Source organism: Plecotus auritus (assembly GCF_963455305.1).
Source record: "Plecotus auritus genome assembly, chromosome: 2".
Taxonomy (NCBI): Eukaryota; Metazoa; Chordata; class Mammalia; order Chiroptera; family Vespertilionidae; genus Plecotus; species Plecotus auritus.
This window is the reverse complement of record NC_137771.1, coordinates 50455228-50479099: the sequence shown is the minus strand read 5'-3', so window position 1 is coordinate 50479099 and position 23872 is coordinate 50455228. Positions and strand designations below refer to the sequence as shown.

At 42.2% G+C, this 23872-nt stretch overlaps 1 protein-coding gene across 1 annotated transcript in view; it reads left to right on the top strand.

Moving 5' to 3' along the window:
• Positions 1 to 7655: 7655 nt before the first annotated feature.
• The window catches only part of WLS (Wnt ligand secretion mediator), a 100931-nt gene continuing 84714 nt past the window's right edge, over positions 7656 to 23872 (top strand). Inside the window, exon 1 of the mRNA XM_080656954.1 lies at positions 7656 to 8012. Within this exon, the coding sequence (XP_080513080.1) occupies positions 7907 to 8012 (106 nt within the window). The 5' untranslated portion in view covers positions 7656 to 7906. The remainder of the gene's footprint in view (positions 8013 to 23872) is intronic.

Below are 23872 nucleotides of genomic sequence, written 5' to 3'. Positions count from 1 at the left end.
GATAAATATTTATGAAATAAATGGAAGAAAGTATCATAAAATCAGTCAGGCTGCCTGTCTCAGATTTCTTAAAGAGGTAAGACATATATCAGAAACTGGGTAGATACCCATAATTTGAAAACATTTATTCACTAAGATGTATGCACTCCTATGTTCATTGCAGCATTATCCACGGTGGCCAAGACATGGAGACAACCAAAGTGGCCTTTGATAGCTGGTTGAATAAAGAAAATGTGGTGCATGTATACAACAGAATACTACTCAGCCACAGAAAAGATGAAGTCCTGCCATGGACAACATGGATGGACCTTGGGAATATCATGCTAAATGAAATAAATCAGTCAGAAAGCTAAGAACCATACGATTTCATTCAAATGTGGGATATAAAACTGAAACTCGTAGACAATAAGGTTACTAGATGAGAGGGGTTGGGAGAGTAGTGAATTATAAAGAGGGCCTAATATATGGTGGCAGGATATGATTTTACATTGTGTGGTGGGCACACACTGCAGATCATATACCATAGGAATGTACACTTGAAAACTATATAATCTTTTAAAACAATATCACCCCATTTAAAATTTAATTTAAAAAATTATTACTGTGGAAAAAAGAAATTGGGAAACTTTACCCTCATAAATTGTTACATTAAGATGAATAATATTGATAAAGCAACTTGAAATCTTTGGTAAATAGGGTCTTTATTAGGGTTTCACATGTCAACAGAATAAAAATATTTTAGAAATCCATTCCAGGTTAGCCATGCCAAAATTAATTTTGTGCACTGGATGTCTTTTGTTAACATGTATTCTTCAAGAATGTCCTCAAAACACTTTGAAATTGTGCTTAACAATTGCTTTCATGAGTCATTTGTCTTGAAAATTAATCTTCAAACTTGGATCAAGCCTTAATGGCAAAGAAAGATTTGCACAGATTTAAGGCTTAATTGGCGGGAGTTTGATCTGAGTGGGAGTAAGGTGCTGAGGAAGAAAACAGAATTGAATGTATGAACAAAGGAGCAGTCAAGGAACACTAAAACAGTGTCCGTCTCCGAATTGGCAGGAAAAGGAGTTTCTGTGTGAATGTCTCCTGAGAGCTCCTGGGGAAAGCAGGAGGGAGGCCCCTGGACAAGCCAAGGAGGTGGTTTCTACTCATTTCCACAGCCCTGCAGGTTTCTTTCTTTGTTGAGTTCAAAGGGCACAGCTCACATAAAGGAGGTAAGAACCGAGGCTCCGTAGTAGGCTTTCTAGTGTAGGCTCCATGAGGGCAAGGCCTTTGTTGGGCTCACTGCTCTTCCCCGGCATCTAGATCAGTTCCTGGCACTCGCACACATTCAATCAGTATTTGGTAATTGAATGGATGATGTGTAGCATTTACCACAGAATCTGAACTCCTCAGTCTTCTAGCAGTGTGATCAAAGGGATATTCCTTAATTTCTCTGAACTGGCTTTTTTTTTCTTTTAATGATAAAATGAGTATTTACTTCATAGGACTGTTGTGAGTATCAATGATGATAACATACTTTGTAAAGCATTTCATGCTTGGTACATAGGAAGCAATCAGTGTAAGTTGTTGCTGCTATTGTTATAATTATCGACATTAGTATCAGGCTGCTGTTAGATCTGACATTTGGGGGAACGACCTGCCCTCTGCACTCCCTGCCACCCCAGTTTCCTTTATCTAATGCAAAGGGGAAATGTAAAAGGTCCTTGACTTTCATGTATTTTACCCTCACACAACCTTTACTTTCCCACATTACATATAGACACCTGAAGCTGCTTTTATTGGCAATTACCCTTCATGGTGAGCTACTTAGTGATGATTCGGAGCTACTTTACAATTAGCATGGGGTAAGGATTGGGCTTTGGCCCAAGTCAAGGCTTAGTCTCACCCCAGATGGTGTAGGGCTGAGTTAAGCCTGAGTCCTTCTTCCTGACATTGGCCATTTGTGGGGGGCCTTCCTGAACCCCTGGATAGCCAGAGACTGGAATGTGTTCATTCATTCATTCAACACAATTTCTCTGTTGACTCTGTGCCTCAGTGTTGGTTGCTCTCTATATATCACAGGATTGCTATCCAGGGCAGGTGTTTCTCGGCCTGTTCAGGCTTTCCTCCTACCACCATTCTCCATGGGGAAGAGCAGATGGAGAGGAGCTTATGAGCATGTCAAAGTACAAGGTGAGATGGGGAGGGAGAGCAGTCAAGAGGTCATGGGGAGGGGGTTCAGTCAGCTCAGACCCCACTAGGTTTATGTTAGGGAAACTGGCAGATCAAGGACCCTGTCTCCTACCCCTGCTCCAGAAACTGAGCACATGCCATCTCAGAGGTTTAAACACTGGAGGCATCCCAGCTCTCTGCTGTAGCCTCTTTCAAGTCTGGAAAACAGCAGGAGGCTGGCTGGCTACTTCAAGTTGTCAGCTGCCTCCCACAAGAGGCCTCTGGAAACCCATCAAGATTTTTACCTTCTCCTTCCAAGTTGCCTGGGTTCAAAAAGGCAACTGCATAAGAAACAATGATTATGTTCTTTGCTTTGTTATGATGTTTTGCTATTTGAGAACAGAACCCCCTCTCCCCCTTATAACACAGAAACATTTGCTGAGAGCCCACTTGTCAAGCTCTATGCTAGGCACTTTGTAGCATTTTTTTTTAAATGCTCACCACAGCCCTGGCTGGTTTGGCTCAGGGGATAGAGCGTCGGCCTGCAGACTGCAGGGTCCCAGGTTCAATTCCAGTCAAGGGCACAGGCCCGGGTTGTGGGCTTGATCCCCAGTGGGGGGCGTGCAGGAGGCAGCCAATCAATGATTCTCTCTCATCATTGATGTTTCTATCTCTCTCTCCCTTCCTCTCTGAAATCAATAAAAAATCAATGAAAACATATTTTTTTAAAAATAAAATGCTCACCACAATTTAAGGGGTTGGTATTAGCATCCTTAAAAAAAAAAAAAAAGAAATAAGAAAGGCAAGTCTCAAAAAGGTAAGTAATATTCTCTCAGATTTATATATACAACTAATAAGACTTAAAGCAGTGACCGAATAAGCCTCATGTGTGAAATATACGTGGAACGTAAAAGAAAAGGTGAAATGGAGTTTATTCAGGATGGGTGCTGATGTGTAAAATGGGAGAAGGTGGTGGGGTATTTATGAAACAGTTTCATTTAAAGATCAGGTTGAAAGTAACAGTCTTCCCAGCTCTGGGTTCTGAATAGTTACTACTCAGGTTAGTATGCAAAGGGAGGTACTAGAAAAGGTACATATAAAACAAGACAAAGGAGCTCATAGAGAGAAAAGGGAAGGGTGGTTCCTTTAAAACACACACACACACACACACACACACACACACACACACACACAGCCCTGACCGGTTTGGCTCAGTGAACAGAGCGTTGGCCTTTGGACTGAAAGGCCCCAGGTTCCATCCCAGTCAAGGGCACATGCCTGGGTGGTGGGCTTGATCCCCAGTAGGGGGCGTGCAGGAGGCAGCCAATCAGTGATTTTCTATCATCATTGATGTTTCTTTCTCTCCCTCTCCCTTCCTCTCTGAAATAAAAATATATATATATTTAAAAAAAAAACACATTTAAAAAAAGTTGTGTGTGTGTGTGAGAGAGAGAGAGAAAAGAGGGAAAAGTGACACTGAATAATAGATTGTGAACCCAAAGTGCCTGCTCACATTCACAGACACTAACTATGAGAAAATACCAACACTGAAGGAGACACAGGGATGCCATTTATGGATAAAAGCTATTTATGAGAATGAGAAGCCTCACAGTGAGATTATTACTCTCGTTAGGTCCCTCTGGGAAATAAATTAGGTGTTTGAGGAGGTATATGCAATTCTCTTAGATCTCCACATTACATTTACAGCGATGATGATAATGATATGCTGCCTTTGGCTTCCAAAGGGGGCTATCTCAACTCCAGGAAATGAGCCCTCTCTGTGCAAGGTGCTGTGCTGGGGCTGTGAGAGAGACAAAGGCTCAGGTCATATTCTCCTTGCTCTTAAGGAGTTTGCAAGCCAGGGGTGACACAGGGCATATATGCAGATGTAGGTGCAAACTACAGCCCAGGATAGACATGCCAGTAAGTGCTATACAGGAATGGGGAACGGAGGTGGGGGACAGGAGATGCAGTTACTGGTTTGGGAGCAGGTTTTAGAATGTTTCTGTGTTTAAAGTTCACTGAGTGCCTTGTCAGCGTCCTTGTCAGTTAATCACTTAGACTGCTCCTGAAATAAGTTTCAAAAAATAATTATAGCATGATAAAATCTTAGAGCTCAGAAAGAACCAATTAATGATCATTTTTTACTAGTTTTTTTATACATGATTATTGATTTCCCTTAAGGGTTCCTAATTATAATAATTAATAATATCTTGCAAGAACACCATGAGTTAGTTACTATTATTATTTCCACTTTACAGATCAGAAAACTGAGCCTTGGAGAAAGTAGGTGCCCCGGATCACATATAGCAAAGGTCAGAGCTGGGAGCTAGGCTCACCCCAGATGCAGCCAACTCAAACACTCATGCTCTTTTCTACTTGGAAATTAAGAATCCAACAGTCAGTTTTAATTTTAAAAAGACATAATGGAAATTGTAATTTTTTTAAAAAGCTGTTCATGGTGATTAATGCTATGTGTGTCTGCCCTCACTCAGTTGGCAATTTGGGTAATCTCCTACAAGTTATAAGCAATGGTTAGCAATGAGAAATATCTTTTTTAAGAATTAAAATGTTAAATAATAAGTGCCCTTTCAAAATAGAGTATCACCTTGGTGGGGAACCAGTATTTTATTTCAAGCCTTTCATTTCCAGACCTTGGAGAGTTAGGTCAGTTACTTTGAAGACCTACATTTGGGAGCCAAGGGGATGGAGGGATATTGTAGCAGTTCATAGAAAAGTGCGTTGAGGAACTCACTAATCTTAAACAAACCAATTCAGCTAGCTAAGAATTTCTTATAGATCCAATTCATATTTGAGGTGCATGGGACACCATTTCTTTCTTCCTTAATAGTGAAAAGTAGAATCAAATGAAGAGTAAATCTTAATATTGAATCCTATCAACTTTACTAAAAAATATCCCCTTGTATTAAAAAAAAACATGCATCATTATTATTTAAATACTAGAGGCCCTGTGCATGAAATTTGTGCATGGGAGGGGTCCCCTCAGCCCAGCCTGCACCCTCTCCAATCTGGGACATCCCTCTCACAATCTGGGACCGCTGGCTCCTAACTGCTCACCTGCCTGCCTGCCTGCCTGATCGCCCCTAACTCCCCCCCCCTGCTGGCCTGGTCACCCCCAACTGCCCTCCTCTGCTGCCCTGGTTGCCCCTAACTGTGCCCCCCCCCCCCGCCGGCTTGGTCGCCCCTTGCTGCCCCCCTGCTGGCCTGGTCACCCTCAACTGCCCCCCTACCAGCCTAGTCACCCCCAACTGCCCCCCGTGCCAGCCTGGTTGCCCCCAACTGCCCCCCACCCCCGCCGACCTGGTTGCCCCCAACTGCCCCCCTGCTGCCTGGTCACCCCCAACTGCCTCCCCCCCCCACCAGCCTGGTCGCCCCCAACTTCCCCCCCTGCCAGTATGGTCGCCCCACGCAGCCTGCTGTTCAGTCATTTGGTCGTCCCTCACTAACTGCCCTGCTGGCCTTGTTGCCCCACACAGTCTGTGTTCGGTTGTCTGTCCAGTTGTTTCGGTCGTGACGGCCCCTGGCTTTTTATATATTAGGATGTGGAAGTTGGCAGCTTGCTGAGATGAGAACACATAATGTAGAGTATACTAGCGAGAGGAGGACATTCTTTCTATTTATGATACTCTGGAATCTACTCCTGTCAGGAAAAAAAAAAAAAAGATGTAAGTGTCTGAAAAGGCAAAGAAGGAAGGCAAATAAGCTGCACTGGTCTATGTTTGGGCATCAGTCAAACACTTCTGACCATGACTGTTGACAAGAATTCCTTCTGCTTCTTCCTGTCTGATCTGATGTCCTCCACAGTTTAGGTTGTTAATCACTACTCAGTGAGTACCGGCTAGACTGAGGAGTCTAGGTGCCAAGACAAGGACAAGTGTCTTCACATCTTGGTATCTAGTCCCCAGTGCTTAGAAAAGAGAGCGTGGAAGGGGTTAAGGGCTCAGTGAGTGACTGCTGGTTAGGGGAAGAAGGAATAAAGAGCAAACATATCCCAGAACTGTTCAGACTGTTAGTGTAGTTTTATATACATAAAGTTTGATACCAGTTCAATAAGAATTTTCTAGTTGAACTTTAGAAATGAGCACCTCTATGATGTGTAAGTTGCATGGCACCTTCTGGAAGGGCAATACAAGTTCAGGAGCAGAGTAGAGGAGGAGACAGGACTTTCCATGTTCCCTTGGCATAAAGAGGGTGTCGATGGAGGGGAGGGGCAAGAAATCAGGTGTGTAAGGGGTGGTGGGTGGTGGAAACCCTGCATGTGTGAGAGTGGAGAGAAGAGGTTACCAGACCCAGGGTCTATTGGGAAATGTGTGTTGTGCTGGCCAAGGACCAGTTTAGGAAACACAGAGAAACCAAGCCCAGGAATTTATTTTCCATAGAGCAGGAAATCTCTTGTGTCCCACCCCCTGTGCCCCCCCCCCCCAAAGTTAAGTATAAGCATAAATATATCCTCACTAAGAGAGAACAAACATTGCAATTTAATATGTGTACCATCTAAATCAAATGTCTCTTTTAGGCTTTTGAAATGTAAACGGTGGGCTTGTTTTCACATTCACTGATTTATTCAGTCCACAAAAGTTTATGGAGGACCTACTAGAGCTAGAATTTTGTTAGGCACCACGGGGGGTGCAAAGATGAATAAAACTCGGTCCCTATCCCCCAGGAGTTTAGGCTCCGTGGGGGAGACAAACATCCTTACAAGTCCTTTACAAGAGGAGCTAAGAATGTAAACAGGAACTGTAGGGGCTCAGTTCCCGGGGATGTTACAAAGATGGTTTGGAAAATTAGCAAGGTTCTTCAGGCGAGTTGATTTTTAAAGGATTAAAACTCTGATGGAATTAAAAAAAATTTTTTTTAAACGCAAGAACTAGGGTCAAGGCTCTGGAAACACATGGAGTGGGGTATCATGTAAGGAACAGAGGTCTAATTTGGCTGGAGCACATGGTTGCTCAAGGGGTGCCGTGGGGGAATGTAGCTGGGTATGTGCCTAATAACCGAGGCTGGGCTCAGGCATTAGAAAGCCAAGCTGAGACATTGTTCCACATCTCTGTTCTTTGATTTAAACATTTTTGGGATCCCTTAAAAAAAAAATTCTCCTCCTTTTTCCTAAAGAGAGTTCTAGCAGTTGGGGGGGTGGGGTGGGGACCATTTCCTAAAGTCAACGCCTTAGTTAAAGGTCTGCAAAGCTATCCACGAGTGATTTAAATCTCGCACCAGAAAAGAACGTGTAAGAGGCGGGGTAGGGGGAACCCACTTAACAGCAACATCAACCCCCAAGCGACACCAGCCCCAGGCGGGACAAGCTGCCTGCCTGACTCGGGAGTCGGACGCGAGCTCCCGCCGGGGCTCTGAGCCCCGCACAGGCGAGCAAGGGGGTGAGGAAGAGAGGGAGGGAGGGAGGGAGGAAGCGCGAGAGGGAGGGAGGAAGAAAGCGAGGGAGGCAGTGTCATGTGATCCGCTTCCCTGCTCCTTTAAGCGTCCACAGGCGGCGGAGCGGCCACAATCACAGCTCAGGGCATTGGGGGAGCCCGAACGGCTGCGCCGGGGGAATCCGTGCGGGCGCCTACCGTCCAGGTCCCATCCTCGCCGAGATCCCGCACCCCTGAAGTTTTGCAGCGCCCAGAAAGGAGGCGAGGGAGGGGGGGGGGGGGAGCGTGAGAGGAGAACGAGCAAAAGCACACCCTAAAACATTTTATTTCCAAAAGAAAAGAAAAAGGGGGGCGCAAAAATGGCTGGGGCAATTATAGAAAATATGAGCACCAAGAAGCTATGCATTGTTGGTGGGATTCTGCTCGTGTTCCAAATCATCGCCTTTCTGGTGGGAGGCTTGATTGGTAAGTGCCAGAGCTGCAAACTTTTCCCCCTTCCTCTCTTTCCGGGCCCCTTCCTTTGCCTCTCGGGCTACTTGTTACAGTATCACTGTCTTGCTTCTATGATCTAATTAGTCCGGCTATTGTGCTTAAGAAAGCAGAGCTCCATGGGGCTCCGTGGGGCACAATCCAGTCTAGTGGCTAAGAGAAAAGGAGGGGAAAAAGTTTTGGCCTAGTTTCAGTATCCACTTGAAAGGAGGGAGGGGGGTGGCGGGGGTGGGAATCTTAAGCATGGCGACGGATCGCGGGAGGAAGCGCTGGGTTACAAAGTTGATTGCTGCTCCCCCCACCCCCGCTTTTTCCCGCGCTCCCCCCCCCCTCCTTTTCCTCTTCTTTCCCTCCCATTCAGCTCCGGAGGGCCGCGTAATAGACTTTATTAGGAACAACAGAAGAGTCGGGGACCTGCGCCCGGCGCAAACCCGGAGCCCAGTTACAGGGTTGTGCTGGTTGCCTGTGTAAATGCATCTGGTCTTCTCAGCCAGGGGGTGAGAGTTTGTATTTGGGGTCCCAATCTCCGCTCCCTCTGCCCCCTCGCCGCACCATATCCCACCCTCCGCCGCTGCAGTCAGAAGGTCCGAGCGGTGGGCAGGGAGACAGGATGGGGTGGGGTGCGGTGGGAGAAAGTCCTTGGCTGGCGCCGATGGAAGTTGAAGAGGTCGGAGGAGAACAGCGTATCCGAAAGGTGTTGCTTTTGGCCTGGTGCCCTCTTTCGAATCTGCCCTCCCCCACTTCTCAGAGCCCCGAGAGCGGGTGAATCTGGAGCCCGTGGTCCTACCTTGGCGTGTTGGAAAGCTCCCCGCCACCGCCACCGCCGCAGCCCCGCGCAGGTGACAGCCCGCCCGTGGAGACCTCTCCTGTGCGCACAGCCCGGGCCTCTCAGAGCCAAAGAGGCTTCCAGATGAAGAAGAATGTCTCGAGGACCTTCCACTGGAAAAACTACCCCCCCTTTCTTACCGCCCCCCCCCCCCCCCCCCCCGTCTCTTAGTCTTTATCCATCTTCCCTCCTCTCCATACTCTCATGTCCCCTTCCCCCACGAGATTTAGGACATCCTGGCACAAACTTCAGCGCCAACTTTGCAGCCTGCGCGGATGGGGGATTTTGCTCCCTTCTCGGATTTGTAAAACTTTGTGGAGTGGGAAGTCCACGGAGGGGCTTTCTCCACGCTTCCCTTTGCCAAGAGTCTGTGCACAGAACAGAACGGGCGTCGTAGTCGTCTTGGGGATGAGAGCTTGGGCACTTGGAGTCCTATGCTTGGCGTTTTGTCTCCATACCTGGGTTTGATGGGAACAAATCAAAGGGAGTCTGGTTCTGTAAATCACTGTAACTGTAACATCCCAGATAATTGTTTAAACAAAGGAGAGCGGGCAAAGCTTCCCTGAGGAGAGACATTGCTGGAGGAGCTCATACCTTTCTCGCTGTATGTGAGCAGAAAGGGGTTCAGAGTTTTCCAAGCTCTTATTTTCAATTTGGGTCAAACAGCTTAATCTTGGAACACCACCTCCCCCAAAGACACACACACACACACACACACACACACACACACACACACTCAGGTTGAGCTTTCCTGTTATGAGCTCCTGTTTACTAGCTATGTGCAATCTCTATGTTTCCTTGTATTGGATTTTTCAAGGCTCTTAATACATTCTCTGCTGGGAGCTGAAGGCAGCCTTTCCCTGTGCGCTCACAGTGATTATGCAGCGGTTACAATTACACCTCTTGTCTCCCTTGATGAGCAGTTGCAGTTAGATGCCATTGGATCTTGTGTGATTTCAGTGGCAGACCATAATTAAAATTTCTTGCACCTTGTGCTTTCAGAATTAAATTGGCCTATTATCCCTGTCTGACCTTCATCCTCTTTGAGGTTTTTGTTGGGGCAGTGAACCATTACACATAGTTCCCTGGTGTTTGTTGGTGCACGTTTCGTTTTCTAAAGCTGATACTAACCTCGAAGAGCCCATCATCCACTGTTTTAGGTTTCTGAGGGCACTGCTGGAATTAGTATAATTTCTGGAGTCTGAGTACCAGGGAGATGGTTCAACGACACTGGTGCGTGACTGCTGGATATTAAAGTTGCAGTAGGATTGGAACAGTTGCACGTTCAAAGAGGGGTTTGTCTGGAGTAAGTGGTGCCAAGGGTTGTTTTCCCCAGAGAATTTGGTTAGTGACCATACTTGGTAACAGTCTCAAAAAGTTAGTGGTAGGTTCTAAACTGTAATTAGATTCTCTTCAACAAATAAATGGCTTTATTTCCAACTTTCCTTGAAAAAGAAAATAATTATGTATAACACTTCTTGGGGGGGAAATTGTTGTAAGTTTACTGTTTAGCTTCCTTTCTTCCTCAGTTGTCACAGCTCTGTCCCCAGTTCTGGCTGGAAGACTGAAAAGATCAGATCCAGTCCATGTTAAATACTTTGAACAGCTTCTTAGCCTTTATCTCATCCATTTAGAGATTTTATTTATTTAGTTAGTTATTTACTTATTTATTACTGTTAAAGAAATCTAGGAACTTGTGTATACTACAAGAGCCAAACATGGGAAATAAATATCAACAAATGGTAAATGTGTTTTTCCACCAAACTTCCCTAAATTGGAAAGCAGAGGAAACCAATCAAAGAATAGAACTTCAACAAAGTGGGCCAGTGGAATCAATAGATGAAGGAGCAGTTTGTAGGCTGGAAAGCAAAGTTCACAAACTCCCTTCTCCACTCTCCCCACTGAGCAAAGAACTTCACTTCCCAGTTCCACTGATAGTTAGAAGTCAGGTGTCCTGGGTGGGATGTGTCTTTCTAATCTGCAGAGGCCAAGGGAAAACGTGAAATTTTAGCGGCCATAATATGTGTTCCTTTTTGATCACTATTGCCCAGATGAAAGGAAACATGGCAACCTAGAAAGAGGAGGATCTGAATGGCAAAGCTCCTGGTTATAAGGATATAAGTACTACACACACATATACACAAAACAAACACCCAAAGCAATGGCAAACCACACATCCCAAAGCAACAAGGCAAATCAATTAACCAACAGGCTTCAGTCTCCTCATTGTTAGGTTAATGAGTTTAAAGATTCTTTCAGTTATAAAATTATATGAATTTTTCAGGACTTTGAGAGTTTAAGATGGCATTTAGACTATGGTGTCTGATTGCAGCCTTCTAAAATTGATGGGAAAACTTTAAACATTAAATAAAAAAGCAAATAGAGATTGGGTTTTGGTTAGCCAGCTTAAACACTCCCCTGCCCCACGTTTGTATATGTGTTTGGGTGTGTGCACTTATTTTTTTCTTGTGCCAGTGTCTGGGTACTCCTAAATCTTTAATGGGATTTTGCAAAAAGGCTCTGGAAAGCAATAAGTATATGACAGAATTTGGGGTATTTAAAAATTCACTAAATTATGCTATGCTTTTGTAAAAACTGAGCCATTATAAAATCTTTCATCTGATTGTCTTATTATTGAAAAGGTTTCTTAAGTGGCTAGCTTCTTTAGTATTTAGAACTCACTTAAAAAATTTAAGAACTCCCTGAAGTAAAATAAAACATTTTAAAGACATAGCTTAATCTTTATCCTCCTTAAAAATAAGCCTGCAGAAAAAATTTTTAAAATAAATTTCCTTTGATTTCATGGAGAGACAGGCAGCTGCAGGGGTGAAGGGGGCGGGGAGGAAACCATGTGCCCTGAAACACGAGTGCAGCCACTAAAAATCATGAACTTGAATCCCTGGCCCATTATGTGCAATTTGCTCAGCTTCTAATTAGTCATGTCTGGGGGATATAATGGTTGAAAAAGCAGGTCACTGTTCCCACCTGTTCTAAAAGTGTTAAGAGTATGAAGATCAGGACTGGATGAATAGAAAATTATTTCATTGCTTTAAGCATACACAGAAATGAGAATGTTTCAGACTTAAACTACAAATAAGTATCAACAAATTACCAAAAATTGTTTCTTTAGGAAGGATTGCTCTTTCAAAAGCTCATTATGTTAGCATATTAATGCTGAGACTATTATGTGTGTGTATATATGTGTGTGCGTGTATTTATGTGTGTGTATGCATATATAATCAGTTTTCTTAATTTTTACATGACTTACGTACTACCTTTCAATGATATAGACAATACTATTGTGCTATTACTGTTTAAGAGGGAACTATTGGTGGTCTTGATTATGGTTTATTCTTGTGAGTTTTTGTTTTTGTGACTCATTTATTTAGAAGTTACCTGATTTTAAGAAAGTAAATACAATTACAGTTATGCAGAGTACGTAAGAGTTTGTTTCCCAATACATTAGGTTTTAAGCTTGTTGTGGTATTTATTTTATTTTAGCATATGTTAATAATGCACCACTTTTAATCCTGCAGTGTTTCTCTATCTGAGAGAATCTTGAAAAGAACTAATTATTTGGCCTTTGGTAAATGTTAGCCCACATTTTTCTGTATTTGATTCTCCCTTTTAGTTTATAAAATTTTGTATTTGATTAAATCATGCCCCTTTTTCCTCTTTGTTAACTACTAGAGTATCTACTGTGGTTTCTAGGAGCACTATGCAACTTCAAAAATTTTCGTAAAAATTTTTGTAATTGAAATTACATTATTTACTTAAGAAAGCTAAGCTACTTGGTTATTGCAACAAAATCATGCTTGTGCTAACCATCTCTAATCATGCTTTCATCTGACTGTTCAGATGGCTGTCTCACTTTCTATTGGAACTTTCCCATTTTCCTATTAAAGGTGAGAAATATTTCCTTGAGATAATAGTGCAATGTATGGCTTTGTAAGGTGTTCAAGTCCGCTGCCTGGAACCCATATCTAGACTCAAAGCCTTTCCTACGTAGTTGACATTTTGCAATAACTTGACCTTTAATTTTTTAAAAAATCCATATATACTGAGAAAATATTCTTACCTTATCTTCCTCATAAAAGTGTTTCTAATGAGATTTAGAATTTGAGATTTTATGAAGGTCCTTAGCTTAGTGCTCGTGTGTGTCACCTGCCTAATGTGCAAAATATTGCTTAGAGCCTACTGTGTGCCCAAAATAGGGCTGCAATGCTGACTGGGGGTTGGGAAAGTGGGGACTTGAAACCCGAGGAACCTAGGGAGCCAGGGGTAGAAAAGAGCCCCTCTAAATACAAGTTCACCAGCGAAAGATTTCCTGTGATAAGGTCTCTAGCATCAAAATAATTCTCACTCATTACTGGGAATTTGAGAACACCTGAAATTAGAAGCCCTATTAATTATACCATCAAATAATTATATTAATATTTCATCTTAAAATTAATGTATTAATAAAATACTATAAGTAATGTTTAATATATGTTAAATGTGCACGATGTGTCAGACATTATCTAATTTAACCCATGCAAAGCCTTGCCAAATTGGTACTGTTGTACCCAGTTAGCGCATAAACTGAGATGTAGAAAGGTCTAGTAAAAGTGCTCAAGATAGCCTAACTGGTCAGGGTCAAAGCTGCGGCTCCAGTCAATCTGACAAGAGAGCCAGAACTGTTCTCAACTATTAGGTAATCCTGCCTCCACTTCCCAAAGTCTTGACTTCAGGGACTGAATAAAAACCGTTTGAATATAGAAAGACATATGATGAGTTAACTACTATAGTATCTAATGTGGTTTGTAGGAGCACTATGCAACTTCAAAATTTTTTGTAAAATAGAAAAACAACGAATTTCTCATTTTAAATCATTGGGAACCATATAAAAAGGAAAATATTTTAAAAACTATGATAAATGAAATGGAGTCCAGCTGTGCTGCATAGCAGAACAGTGTCTTTGCCAAGGCTAAGGGAGGACACCTTTTGATATGCCAGTCCAACCAATTTCTTACAAGTTCTAACCAGTCTCCATAATTGTATGAATCATCCACTGCCTGAGCAGCCAAGTTCATTAACCATAATGTGCTTGAGCTCTGCTACTTTAAGGTAGATTACTCGATTTGGTTTTCTCTAGTTAGTGGTTTTAACATATTAATATAGTTATGTAGATCTGGACTTCAAAGGAAGAGGAGAGAAGGAGTCAACTGAGGTTGGAGAGGATTTTAGAGGGTGTGACTTGGCAGTGATGGTAGAGCAATTGAAAGAAGAGCCTCCTACTGAAAACGGAAAATTCTGCTCCCCAAAGGATCTTTTTTGTTTATATTTACACCCATAAATAATAATGAGGGCATTTCAAACCAGAGGCTTCCATGCTGACACCTTGAATAGGTACACTTTGTTCTTTGGAAAAAATGCTGATAGATTCAATTTTGACAGACTTTTGAGAGATGATGGCAGATGGGGAGCATCAAAACATGAAATGATCATGTCTATTGCATTTAGGTTTTGTGTCTTCTCTGGGTGGTGGTCTAATAGACAAATGAGCCAGGTATGGATAGTTCTCAGAGGAAGTGCTTGGATGGGGATGGAGATCAGAATGGAGAAGAGGAGCTTGATGTATGTAGGTTCTCAAACTTGATGAAATGTTTCCCAATTTCCCTTTTCATCATAGGGCTAATCTACAAGGATTGCTAAACAACAGAAAAAAGCAACTCATATGTTTTAAAATGCAGAAATATTAGGTTTCTTTAGCTTTTTACTACTCTCTCTTCCACTCCCCACACCTCTAAATCTCATAGAGGAGTAAACACGATAAATAATCAGATTGTCATCCAACCAAAAGTGGAAGATATGGCTTATTATGATTTGTTGCTGTGTGAGGGTTTACTCACTGACTATGGAAAGCATTTTATGTGTATAGATTTATTTGATGATCATAACATCCTAGAGAAGCAGGTACATTCTCCAGTTTTCAGATGAATCTGAGGCACATTTAAGGAACTTTCCAGAGGTTACAGAGATAGCAAATAAGAGGGCTGGAGCTCCAGCCCAGGTTCCTTGACTGAATCCTAAGCCATGGTCCTAAGTCTAATGCTACTCTCCTCCTACTGGCCCTTCAATTTCCACGGGAAACAAAGGGTGGAGGGTGATGATAGTGGTTCTACACAGAATTAGTAGAAGATGAAAGCTTTCTCCCCTTTTCCTGCTTCAACCCTTTCCCAGACCACATACCCTCATCACTGCATGGGTACTAAGCATGGACCTAGTTAATTCCTAAACAAGTGATTCCAATTCAAATACATATGAACCTATTACACTAGCCATTGTAAATGTTGACCAGTGCTTGCAGATCATGCTGGGGGTGGGGAGCTGAACCTGAGAAAACTGCACCCCAGCTACCCCTAAAGAGAGATCATTACACACAACAAAGAGTGACTGAGAGTTGTACTTGAAAACGTGTCAGAATTATTGACCTCCTGAATGCTGCCTGGACTTGGCATACACAGTCAGTCCTGAATATAGCTGTTGCATATAAGAAAAATGTGGGTGTGGAGAAGAGAGATAGGAGTAGAATATGGACTCAAGGAAGAAAAACTAAGGCCTTTGTAAACATATGAGACCATATCACTGGGACACAGCTTGTAACTGGATTTCCAAAACCTACTTCTGATGTCACCCACTTCCCACCCCCAAAGGGAACTAGTGTTTCTATCTGCTATGCCTGTTTAAATCCTGGGCCTTCAAGGACAATGTTCGCCTTTCTTTTAATATTCCCTGTGAAGGGGTGTTCTTTCTTCACTGGAATTATAGGGCATTTTTAAACTTCTGGTTAATTCCCTGGGTTAACTCAGAGGCTTTATTCACAAAACACATTTCCAAGAAAGCAGAGGTAATTGAAAGAAGAGGCCAAATTATTACATTTGTTTTGCCAAAGCATTTTGATTTTTCTTTAGAAAGAAGGTAACAGGTTTGTAAATGGTTGGCTCAGTTTTTTTCAAGCCCCAGATTAATAAGGCTTAGCTCATGAGAGCTGGTTGAGGGCCAGTTAACTGACCTTAACCTTGGCTGAGCCCCTCCCAAAGAGAGAGTCCTGGTCTCAAAGGCAGCATCATGTAGTGGGCAGACACTTGGCTCGAACTCTGCAGATGACGTGTCTCGGTGACCTCAAATAAGTCACAAAAGCTCCCACCCCCAAGTATGATGTGGGACAGTGCCCTCCTGTGTCATGGATGATTGTTGTGAGGATCTTGAGGACATGGTGCCCATTGGGGTATCTCACTGAACCAGGCCCGCCAGAGATGTGATTCCCAAAGGATTGTTGTCTGAAACTATTTGATTAATTCCATATCCACCTCTCCTATTTTTTTCTTTCTCTGTTCTTCTCTGTTCTTAGATATGGAGGAAACATAATCACGATGGTTTTTATTTTCTACTAGCAGCCCTGCGCATGAATCCGTGCACCAGTAGCTCTCTGCGGGGCCTGGCCACTCTGCGCCTGTTTCCCAGAGGCTCTCCACGGCCCAGAGGCCCATCTGTGGCCGGTCGCGGAATGCTTGCCTAGTCACCGGGGCAACGAAGCAAGCATTCCGCTAGGCTGCTCACACTGCCTGCTCTCAGTGGCCGGCCTCCCTGGGACTGGGGGACTCCGGTGGGGCTGAGAGGACTGGGCGCTGCCATCTTGTGGCTATGGGTGCCACAATCTTTGTGATGAAGTGATGGTTAATTTGCATATTACCCTGTTATTAGATAGGATTCTTTTTCTTCCTTGAGTCACCACAACTTTGTCAAACACCTCCAGGTTCATGGATCTATTGAGATTGAAGAAATGGGAATGACCCAACACTTTACTCAGTTTGGGTTTGAAAGTACAAAACGGGTCATTCCATCCTGCTCCCTAGCATTGATTACTGTGCTGTAACTGAATGTCTCATAGCTACATAGTAACTATTATTGCAGAAAACTAGTAAATAAGAACAAAAGTCTAAATCATTCTCCTAAAGCATACACATTTTGTGCTTAAGAGAATCCCTCATGCTTTTACTCAAGGTCTATCTGTTATTTTTGCTTTACACACAATTTTAATTAAGCTTGGTTATGCCATTTCTAAGTCTACAACAGTTGACAATTTGCCACAGAAACTCTCTGGCAGCAGAGATGTAGGAGTGTGGTAGGTAACATGAGGACAGAGGAAGAGAACGGGAAGGAAGAATGCCCAGGAATCTGAGGTCTCTGTGATATGAGCCAGTCATTTCACTCCTCAGTAGCCCCATTCACACCATCATTACGTTATTGGCTGGTATGCTAGTTGATTCTATTCTAAAGTGATCTTATTGCCATGAGTGTAGCTTTTGTGTGACTGTATCCACACACTTTGGTGTAGTTTGGTCTGAAAGGAAGCCCTGGAGCTTGTGGCTATTACAGTGTAAAGATTAAAGGGCCTTGAAGACCATCTTGTCCTACCTCCTTTAAGGAAGAATCAGTCCCAGCAAAAGGAAGGGACTCAGTGTACAGAATTGTAGCCAGAGCCATGGCTTGGACTCAGGTTCTAATGCCAGTCAGTACTGCAAACATATATCACCTTCTGAGTTTCAGCATGAAGATTATTTGATTTCTGTCCTAATTTAAGAATATTACCCACTTGTAGTTCTTATAGCTCTATTAATTTTTCTGCTATTTGAAAATAAAATAGCAATAACTTGAATGTCTTCTCCTTCTTGCCTTTGTATACTTAATATACTCTTAGCTAATCTCTTACGGAGCAATATAATTGTATACTGTTATAAGCTGTTCTATGTGGATCTTAAAGAATACTACAGAATTAAAAAACAAAACTAAATTCCTGCCTTGCTTGCTGAGGGTGTGGTACATTCCTTTCCTCTTGCTTGAGATAATGTTGTAAATTTAAAACTTAAAGAAAAAAAAAAAAGCCCATGACTGTGGTCCTTGCTAACCAACCAAAGACCCATCCTGATGTTTTGTTTTAAGACTTCAATCTGTGGCTCCTTTGACTAAAATTCTGTGACTAACTTTTGTGCTTTTGGAGGATGTTTGTGGCAAGCATAATTCTAAAGTCATAATGAGTTTAAGGGAAGTGACATGCCCTATATTTTTTGGTCTGATTTACATACGAAAGAAACAACAAAATCCCTCATCCTTCCTCTCTACCATTTCTTCAACTCTGAGGATAATTGCAAACAGAAATTTCAAATTGCCAAAATAGGACTTAACTGAATGTTGAGGGCTCCAACTGAATGTTGTTTTCGACTGACAAGCCAATTTTTGTGATTATAGAGGTGCAAGTATTACACTGTAAATTCTTCCTCCTCCACCTTTCTTTTTGTTGAAATTAAGCAGTCACAAAGCACTGTGCTTCTCTGCATCTTCTGATTGAATCCTAATAAATTTTAACTTTGTTTAACATGCTTGCCTTCTGGCGATCACACCAAAAGTTTGGGCTCCATATATATATGAAACCCAGCCTTCTCTCAAGGCAGAGGAGGTCTTTTGGAGGCCCTCTTCCTTCCACTCTGGGTTCTTATATATTTCATCTGCTCCCAGTTGGGTTGTAACTTGCCCGAGAGCAGAATGCCTCAAATATGGAAAGAACATGTTGCCACATTCCTTTCTTTTCTCTCTTCTGTTGAGCTAGTTCTGGCTTGTGTGAAACGGGCTCCAACGTTAGCCCCTGCCTGCTCTCACTTAGAGAACACACCTCCTCTTAGATACGATCAGCTTGTTCAGAATTGTGAGGTGGGATTATGGGCTTGGCTGTGACAGGTGACACAGGCATCCTTTTAGTCACCTTTGCTCCTGATTTTCCAGAATTTGCAGGTCCGTGAGAGAGCAGTCGTTAAATCCCCAGCACCATTCTTTGAACATGTCTAAGCAGAACAGAGTTTTGCTTCAAGAGAACATGGTATTTATGGATAATAGTTGATGAAAGAGAAAGAAACAGGATACTTTGTAGATACCCAAGATTTTTAAGCTAAAAGGATACTAAGGTTACCTTTCAATTAACATTTGTTTCCTTTTTAGAATAAACGTCAGAAGAATTCCTCCATTCCCCTGCTCCCCTACACCAGTGTCCGGCAAACTCATTAGTCAACAGAGCCAAATATCAACCGTACAACAATTGAAATTTCTTTTGAGAGCCGAAAACTGACTTCTGCGCATGGGCCACAAAGTTTCAATCGTACTGTAGGTGCACGCCCGCACGTGGTATTTTGTGGAAGAGCCACACTCAAGGGGCCAAAGAGCCGCATGTGGCTCGCAAGCCGCAGTTTGCCGACCACTGCCCTACACCATCCACCTGTGTTGTTGTTTTTTTTTTTTTTTAAAAAAAGAGAGAGAGAAAATATACTTTGGGAGAAGGATGAGCAGTATATTTTGGATTTAAACAAAAGTGACATTAATGTAAATTTGAGGTCATAATATTTGTAGGTCAGGACTTGGGTTAGGTACTGATTTCCATTAACTCTCTGGACATCTTACTTTAGAATAACTCTTCTGGCAAACAGAGCTGCTACAGTCGTTTTGAAAGTTGCCTTTGAGGACTTGGGCTTCTCATAGGATTCCTAGGAAACAGTCACTCTAGGTGCTGGCTGAAGATTTTCCATATGATGTTTCTGTTCAGTAATAAACCTACTAACCCTTCCTTCCAAAGCAGACAGATTTCTAACTGATGGTTTTCTGACATGCGGTGATTGGTGGGTGGGATCTGACTTGTTATCAAGCTTGCTTTGTAAACTGGATCACCACTTACATATTTTGAACCTCAGTTTCCTCAGCAAAAGATTTCTCCCTCACAGGGAAGTTGTTGGGTTCAATGAGAGAACATAAGTTACCTGAGCATATGTGTTAGACCAATCAATATGTATTGGCCATTTCCCTGAATTAGAAGTTATCACTAATTAACTTTGTAAAGTTTGTGTGTTTTCGTAGTCATTCTATACCTGGTTAGGCCCGTGGCAGACTGTTTCTTCCTCTTAGCGGGTTACGTAAAGTTAGCAACGCAGCAACCCTGCTTGATAGCCTTCTGCTAGGCATAATCCATGCTAACCAGCAGTTCAGGAAGCATGTCATTTACACATTTGGTGAATTAGAGTGACTCACTTACTTTTTGATCTAATTAGCAATTGTTTTCACCAGGGTTTACTTTGAATCTTAAATTTTGCCTTTTAAATTGCCAGGCCACTATTCATGGCTCTTTATAGCATGGATAAAACCAGGTAGCAAAACTTTTAAATGGATATCACTCAATTCGTGGAAGAGCTATATTCCATCCACTCAAGCTGCCGAGCAAATCTGTTTTACGTTAGAAAATTGAAGTCATCATCCATGGGGATTTTTTTTTTTTTTTTTTGCTTCTAGATAATAATTTAAATGACAAAGACCTTTGAAAGTCAAGCTTCAAGGGGAAAAACTGATGATCTCTGTTTCTCATGAAATATTATCCACTTCTGAAATATTAACTAAAATTATAGTGCTCTAATGGAAGAAATTATAAACAACCATAAAGATGAAAATATCACCCCTCTAAAACTGTAAGCTACATGAGAGCAAGGATGGCCTAATTTGCTCACCTTTATCTCCAGTGGTTATGTGGTTACCATAGGGGAGTGCAGGGTAGGTGCCTAGTAATACTGGTTGAAGCATTACTAGGCACTTGCCTTTTGGGCCTATTGTAGAGGTTAGAGGTAGCTAAAATGCCTCAACTTTAAGGTGTGACCTAAGATTTGTAATATTATATTCCTGGCTATTCTTTTATAATTTAAATGAGAGGAGGTTTCTTATTATTTTCTTGAATTTAAAAAGATTGTGTCACCTTCATGGTTTGCATGCTTAGATTTATGAAAACATATAATTTTTGGAGTTTTAGAAAGGGATCTTCTCCTAGTATATTGTGGAAACTAAGACCCAGAGAAAGCACAGTGAGAGAATAAGATTAGAATCAAGACAACTAATGGTGTTTCCTTGCCTATGCCTACTGTTATGCGGATTACTATTATGTCTGATCTCCATATTTGGTCTTTACTTAGCCATAAAGGCCAAGAGTTTTGACTGTGACTGGCTGTACATACTGGCTGGGAAGAAGGGAACATAGGTTAGTATATGTATGTCCAAATTTGTATATGCAAATGAGAATGTTGACAGATGATGGAAATTTTGTGATTTATTGTCTTTAAGAAATAAATGTTTTTTTCTCCCTCCGTGTGTCTTTTAGGGACTCTTTCAAGACCACATAGTTTGCTTAATTTTCTGTAAATTTTTGAAGATGAAAAATTCACCTTTGAAAGTTTCTCTTGGAAGAATGTTGTAGATGTATTTACAGTTCTTGGAGATCAGGAAGGTGTTTATGATGCCAGCTTTTATAACTGCCCTTGACCAGAAAGCATAATGCATTTTAATAACCACCCACCTCAGCATCCCATTGTGTTCAGTTTGTGCATCTGGACGCTGGGAATGAACATATCTACATATTTTTTCAGGTTCCTGAGCAGTGCTGAAACATGCTGTGCTGAGGGTCTATCTGGATGTGTACCTGGGCCTATTGACTTTCTAGTGGAGCCAGGGGGAGATGCAGGACAGAGATTTAAGAAGCAGATGTCAGATGGAAGGGATAGAAGCAAAAGCCAAGGAGACAGTCACACAAAAGCTGACCTTAGACTTCTTTTAGTCAGACCGTCCAGCTAGAGGTGGGAGTGTTTGGGCCAAGGGAGGAGGGGCAGACTCAGAGATGGCATAGAGTAAGGGGAGCGGGAGGGGGTGGTATTGGAGAGAAAATAGGGGCTTAAAAGAAAGGTGACAGTAGTTCCTCCTCAGCTGGGACAACACATCATCGTGCACACCCTCCCTCTAAAATCATGACTTTTTTCCTGTATGGATCCATCCACTGCTCCAAAGCCTAGGTAATACTCCACTGGAGCCCTAGCTGGTTTTGCTCAGTGGTTAGAGCATTAGATTGAAGAGTTGCTGATTCAATTCCCAGTCACAGGCATGTACCTTGGTTGCAGACTCCATCCCAGGCTCCATGGGGCGCATGCGGGAGGAAACCAATTGATGTATCTCTCTCACATCGATGTTTCTCTCTCTCTGTCTCTCCCTGTCTCTTCCACTTTCTCTAAAAAGCAGTGGAAAAACATATCGTCTAGTGAGGATTAACAACAATATAAAAAACTCCACTGAAAATGGGAGTTTGCTGTTCTAAATGAAAGAAAGAGCTTGCCTGGGTATAAATTAAATCTTGGCACCACCACTTGCTGGCTATGTGGCCTTGAACAAATTACTTAATCTCAGAGCCCCAGTTTCCACAACTCTCATATGAGTGAAATGATAGTACTGATGCTCATGACATGATATGTGAAAATATTAAATGAGGTAATAAGTATACAGTGCCTGGCAAATATTAAACACTTAGGATAGGCTAGGTACTATTTTACTCTCACTGGTATTCTTTTAACCCTGGAATGAGTTCCTGGAGTTAAGTTACCTGGAGTCCTTTGGGAGGCTGGCATAAAAGTTTGTGTGCCTGCTCTAAATCTGGCTATACTGGTTCAGAGAGCTGTAGATGTAGACTCAGGTTTAGATTGCTTGTGTGAATTTAAAATCTAGCAACTAGAAATGTGCATTGTTTTGTCCCCTCCCAATTTTTATTTATGTTTTTGAACAAAAATAAAATGATGTTAAAGAATTAAAAACAGAAAACAGTTTTCCTGAAATCTGTCATTTTAATACAATTCTGTTAGTTTTTTTATTCTTTTACCTCTGCGATTGAATAGTTCCAACTTTATATAAAAGAAATAGGAAAGCCTAGTTAGCAGAGGCTCAGAAGTTTATTGTTTATACCTCTACCATTGTGTATTTATTTTGGAAATTCAACTGTCAATTCCTCCTCTCCTCCTTCTAAACTTCTAATACTTAAATCAAGTTGCTTGTTGAACCATTGAACCATGGGAAATTCATTTTTTAAATCTGCTTAATTGCTGTGAGACTTTTAATTTGTTCTGGATGATGGTGCTAATGTCTGGGAACTGGGACTAAAGCCCTCCAAAGTTGTTAATTCAATCAGCCGCTGTGCCCTAGCCATGCCTAATAAAGTGGGGGGTGGGGGGTGAGTGGGGGAGACAATCCAAATTCTTCTCACAAAGAGGCTGGGGCTCTCCTGAACACCTTGTCAAAGATGAATAAGAGGGGCCCCACAGTTAGGTCAAACACTTGGGGCAAATTACCAGGGTGTCAGTCCATATTATCCAAAGCCCTGGGTTGTGCTTCCCAAAATAATTATTCAGTGGGTTTTATGTAGGACCCCAGAGTTTTAAGGCATGGGTTTTGTGTGCATGTTGTTCACACCTGCTAATCTGCAAAATTCTTTAATTACTGAGGTCCTGTTGTGGCTCTGCCTGTAATATGTAAGATCATAAACATTACCCCCAGACTATTGATATTCCCGTTAACCACTGAAGTTTTCCATGGCGAGACTGGTGAAAGCTTGCTCTGTCCTCATGATAAATTAGCTTGTTTATTCCTCTTCTGCTTATTTCTATCCTGCTGTTGGTTAGTGTAATGAAGCAGAAGTCCATTGTGTATGTTCATTGGGTAGCGATCCTCTGGCACCAAAGGGGGTAATTGAGTAGAAAGGCAGAATGCTGTTGGTGCATGGGAGAAGTTAACACCACATGAGGTCACCAGGCTTCAAGCTTTAATCAATGTGGACACAATGCAATTGAGATTTTGAAAAGGGTTTGTTTATAGTGTGAGAATAAGGGTCAGTAGTTAATTTGAAATGCTGTAGGTGTGTTTTCCTTGAACCAAGAGGTATAGAGCATGTGTCATAGAGGATTGTAAATATCCTCAAGGGAAGGATGTAATTGGGATGGGGGTTTAAAAAGAAGGGCATTTAGGAATTTAAATGTACTTCTTATTGACCCATCATGTTTTATTTAAACTTTACCAGTCTTCAAAATGATTACGAGACTATAGGAGAAACACTATAGAGAATGTAAGTCTATAA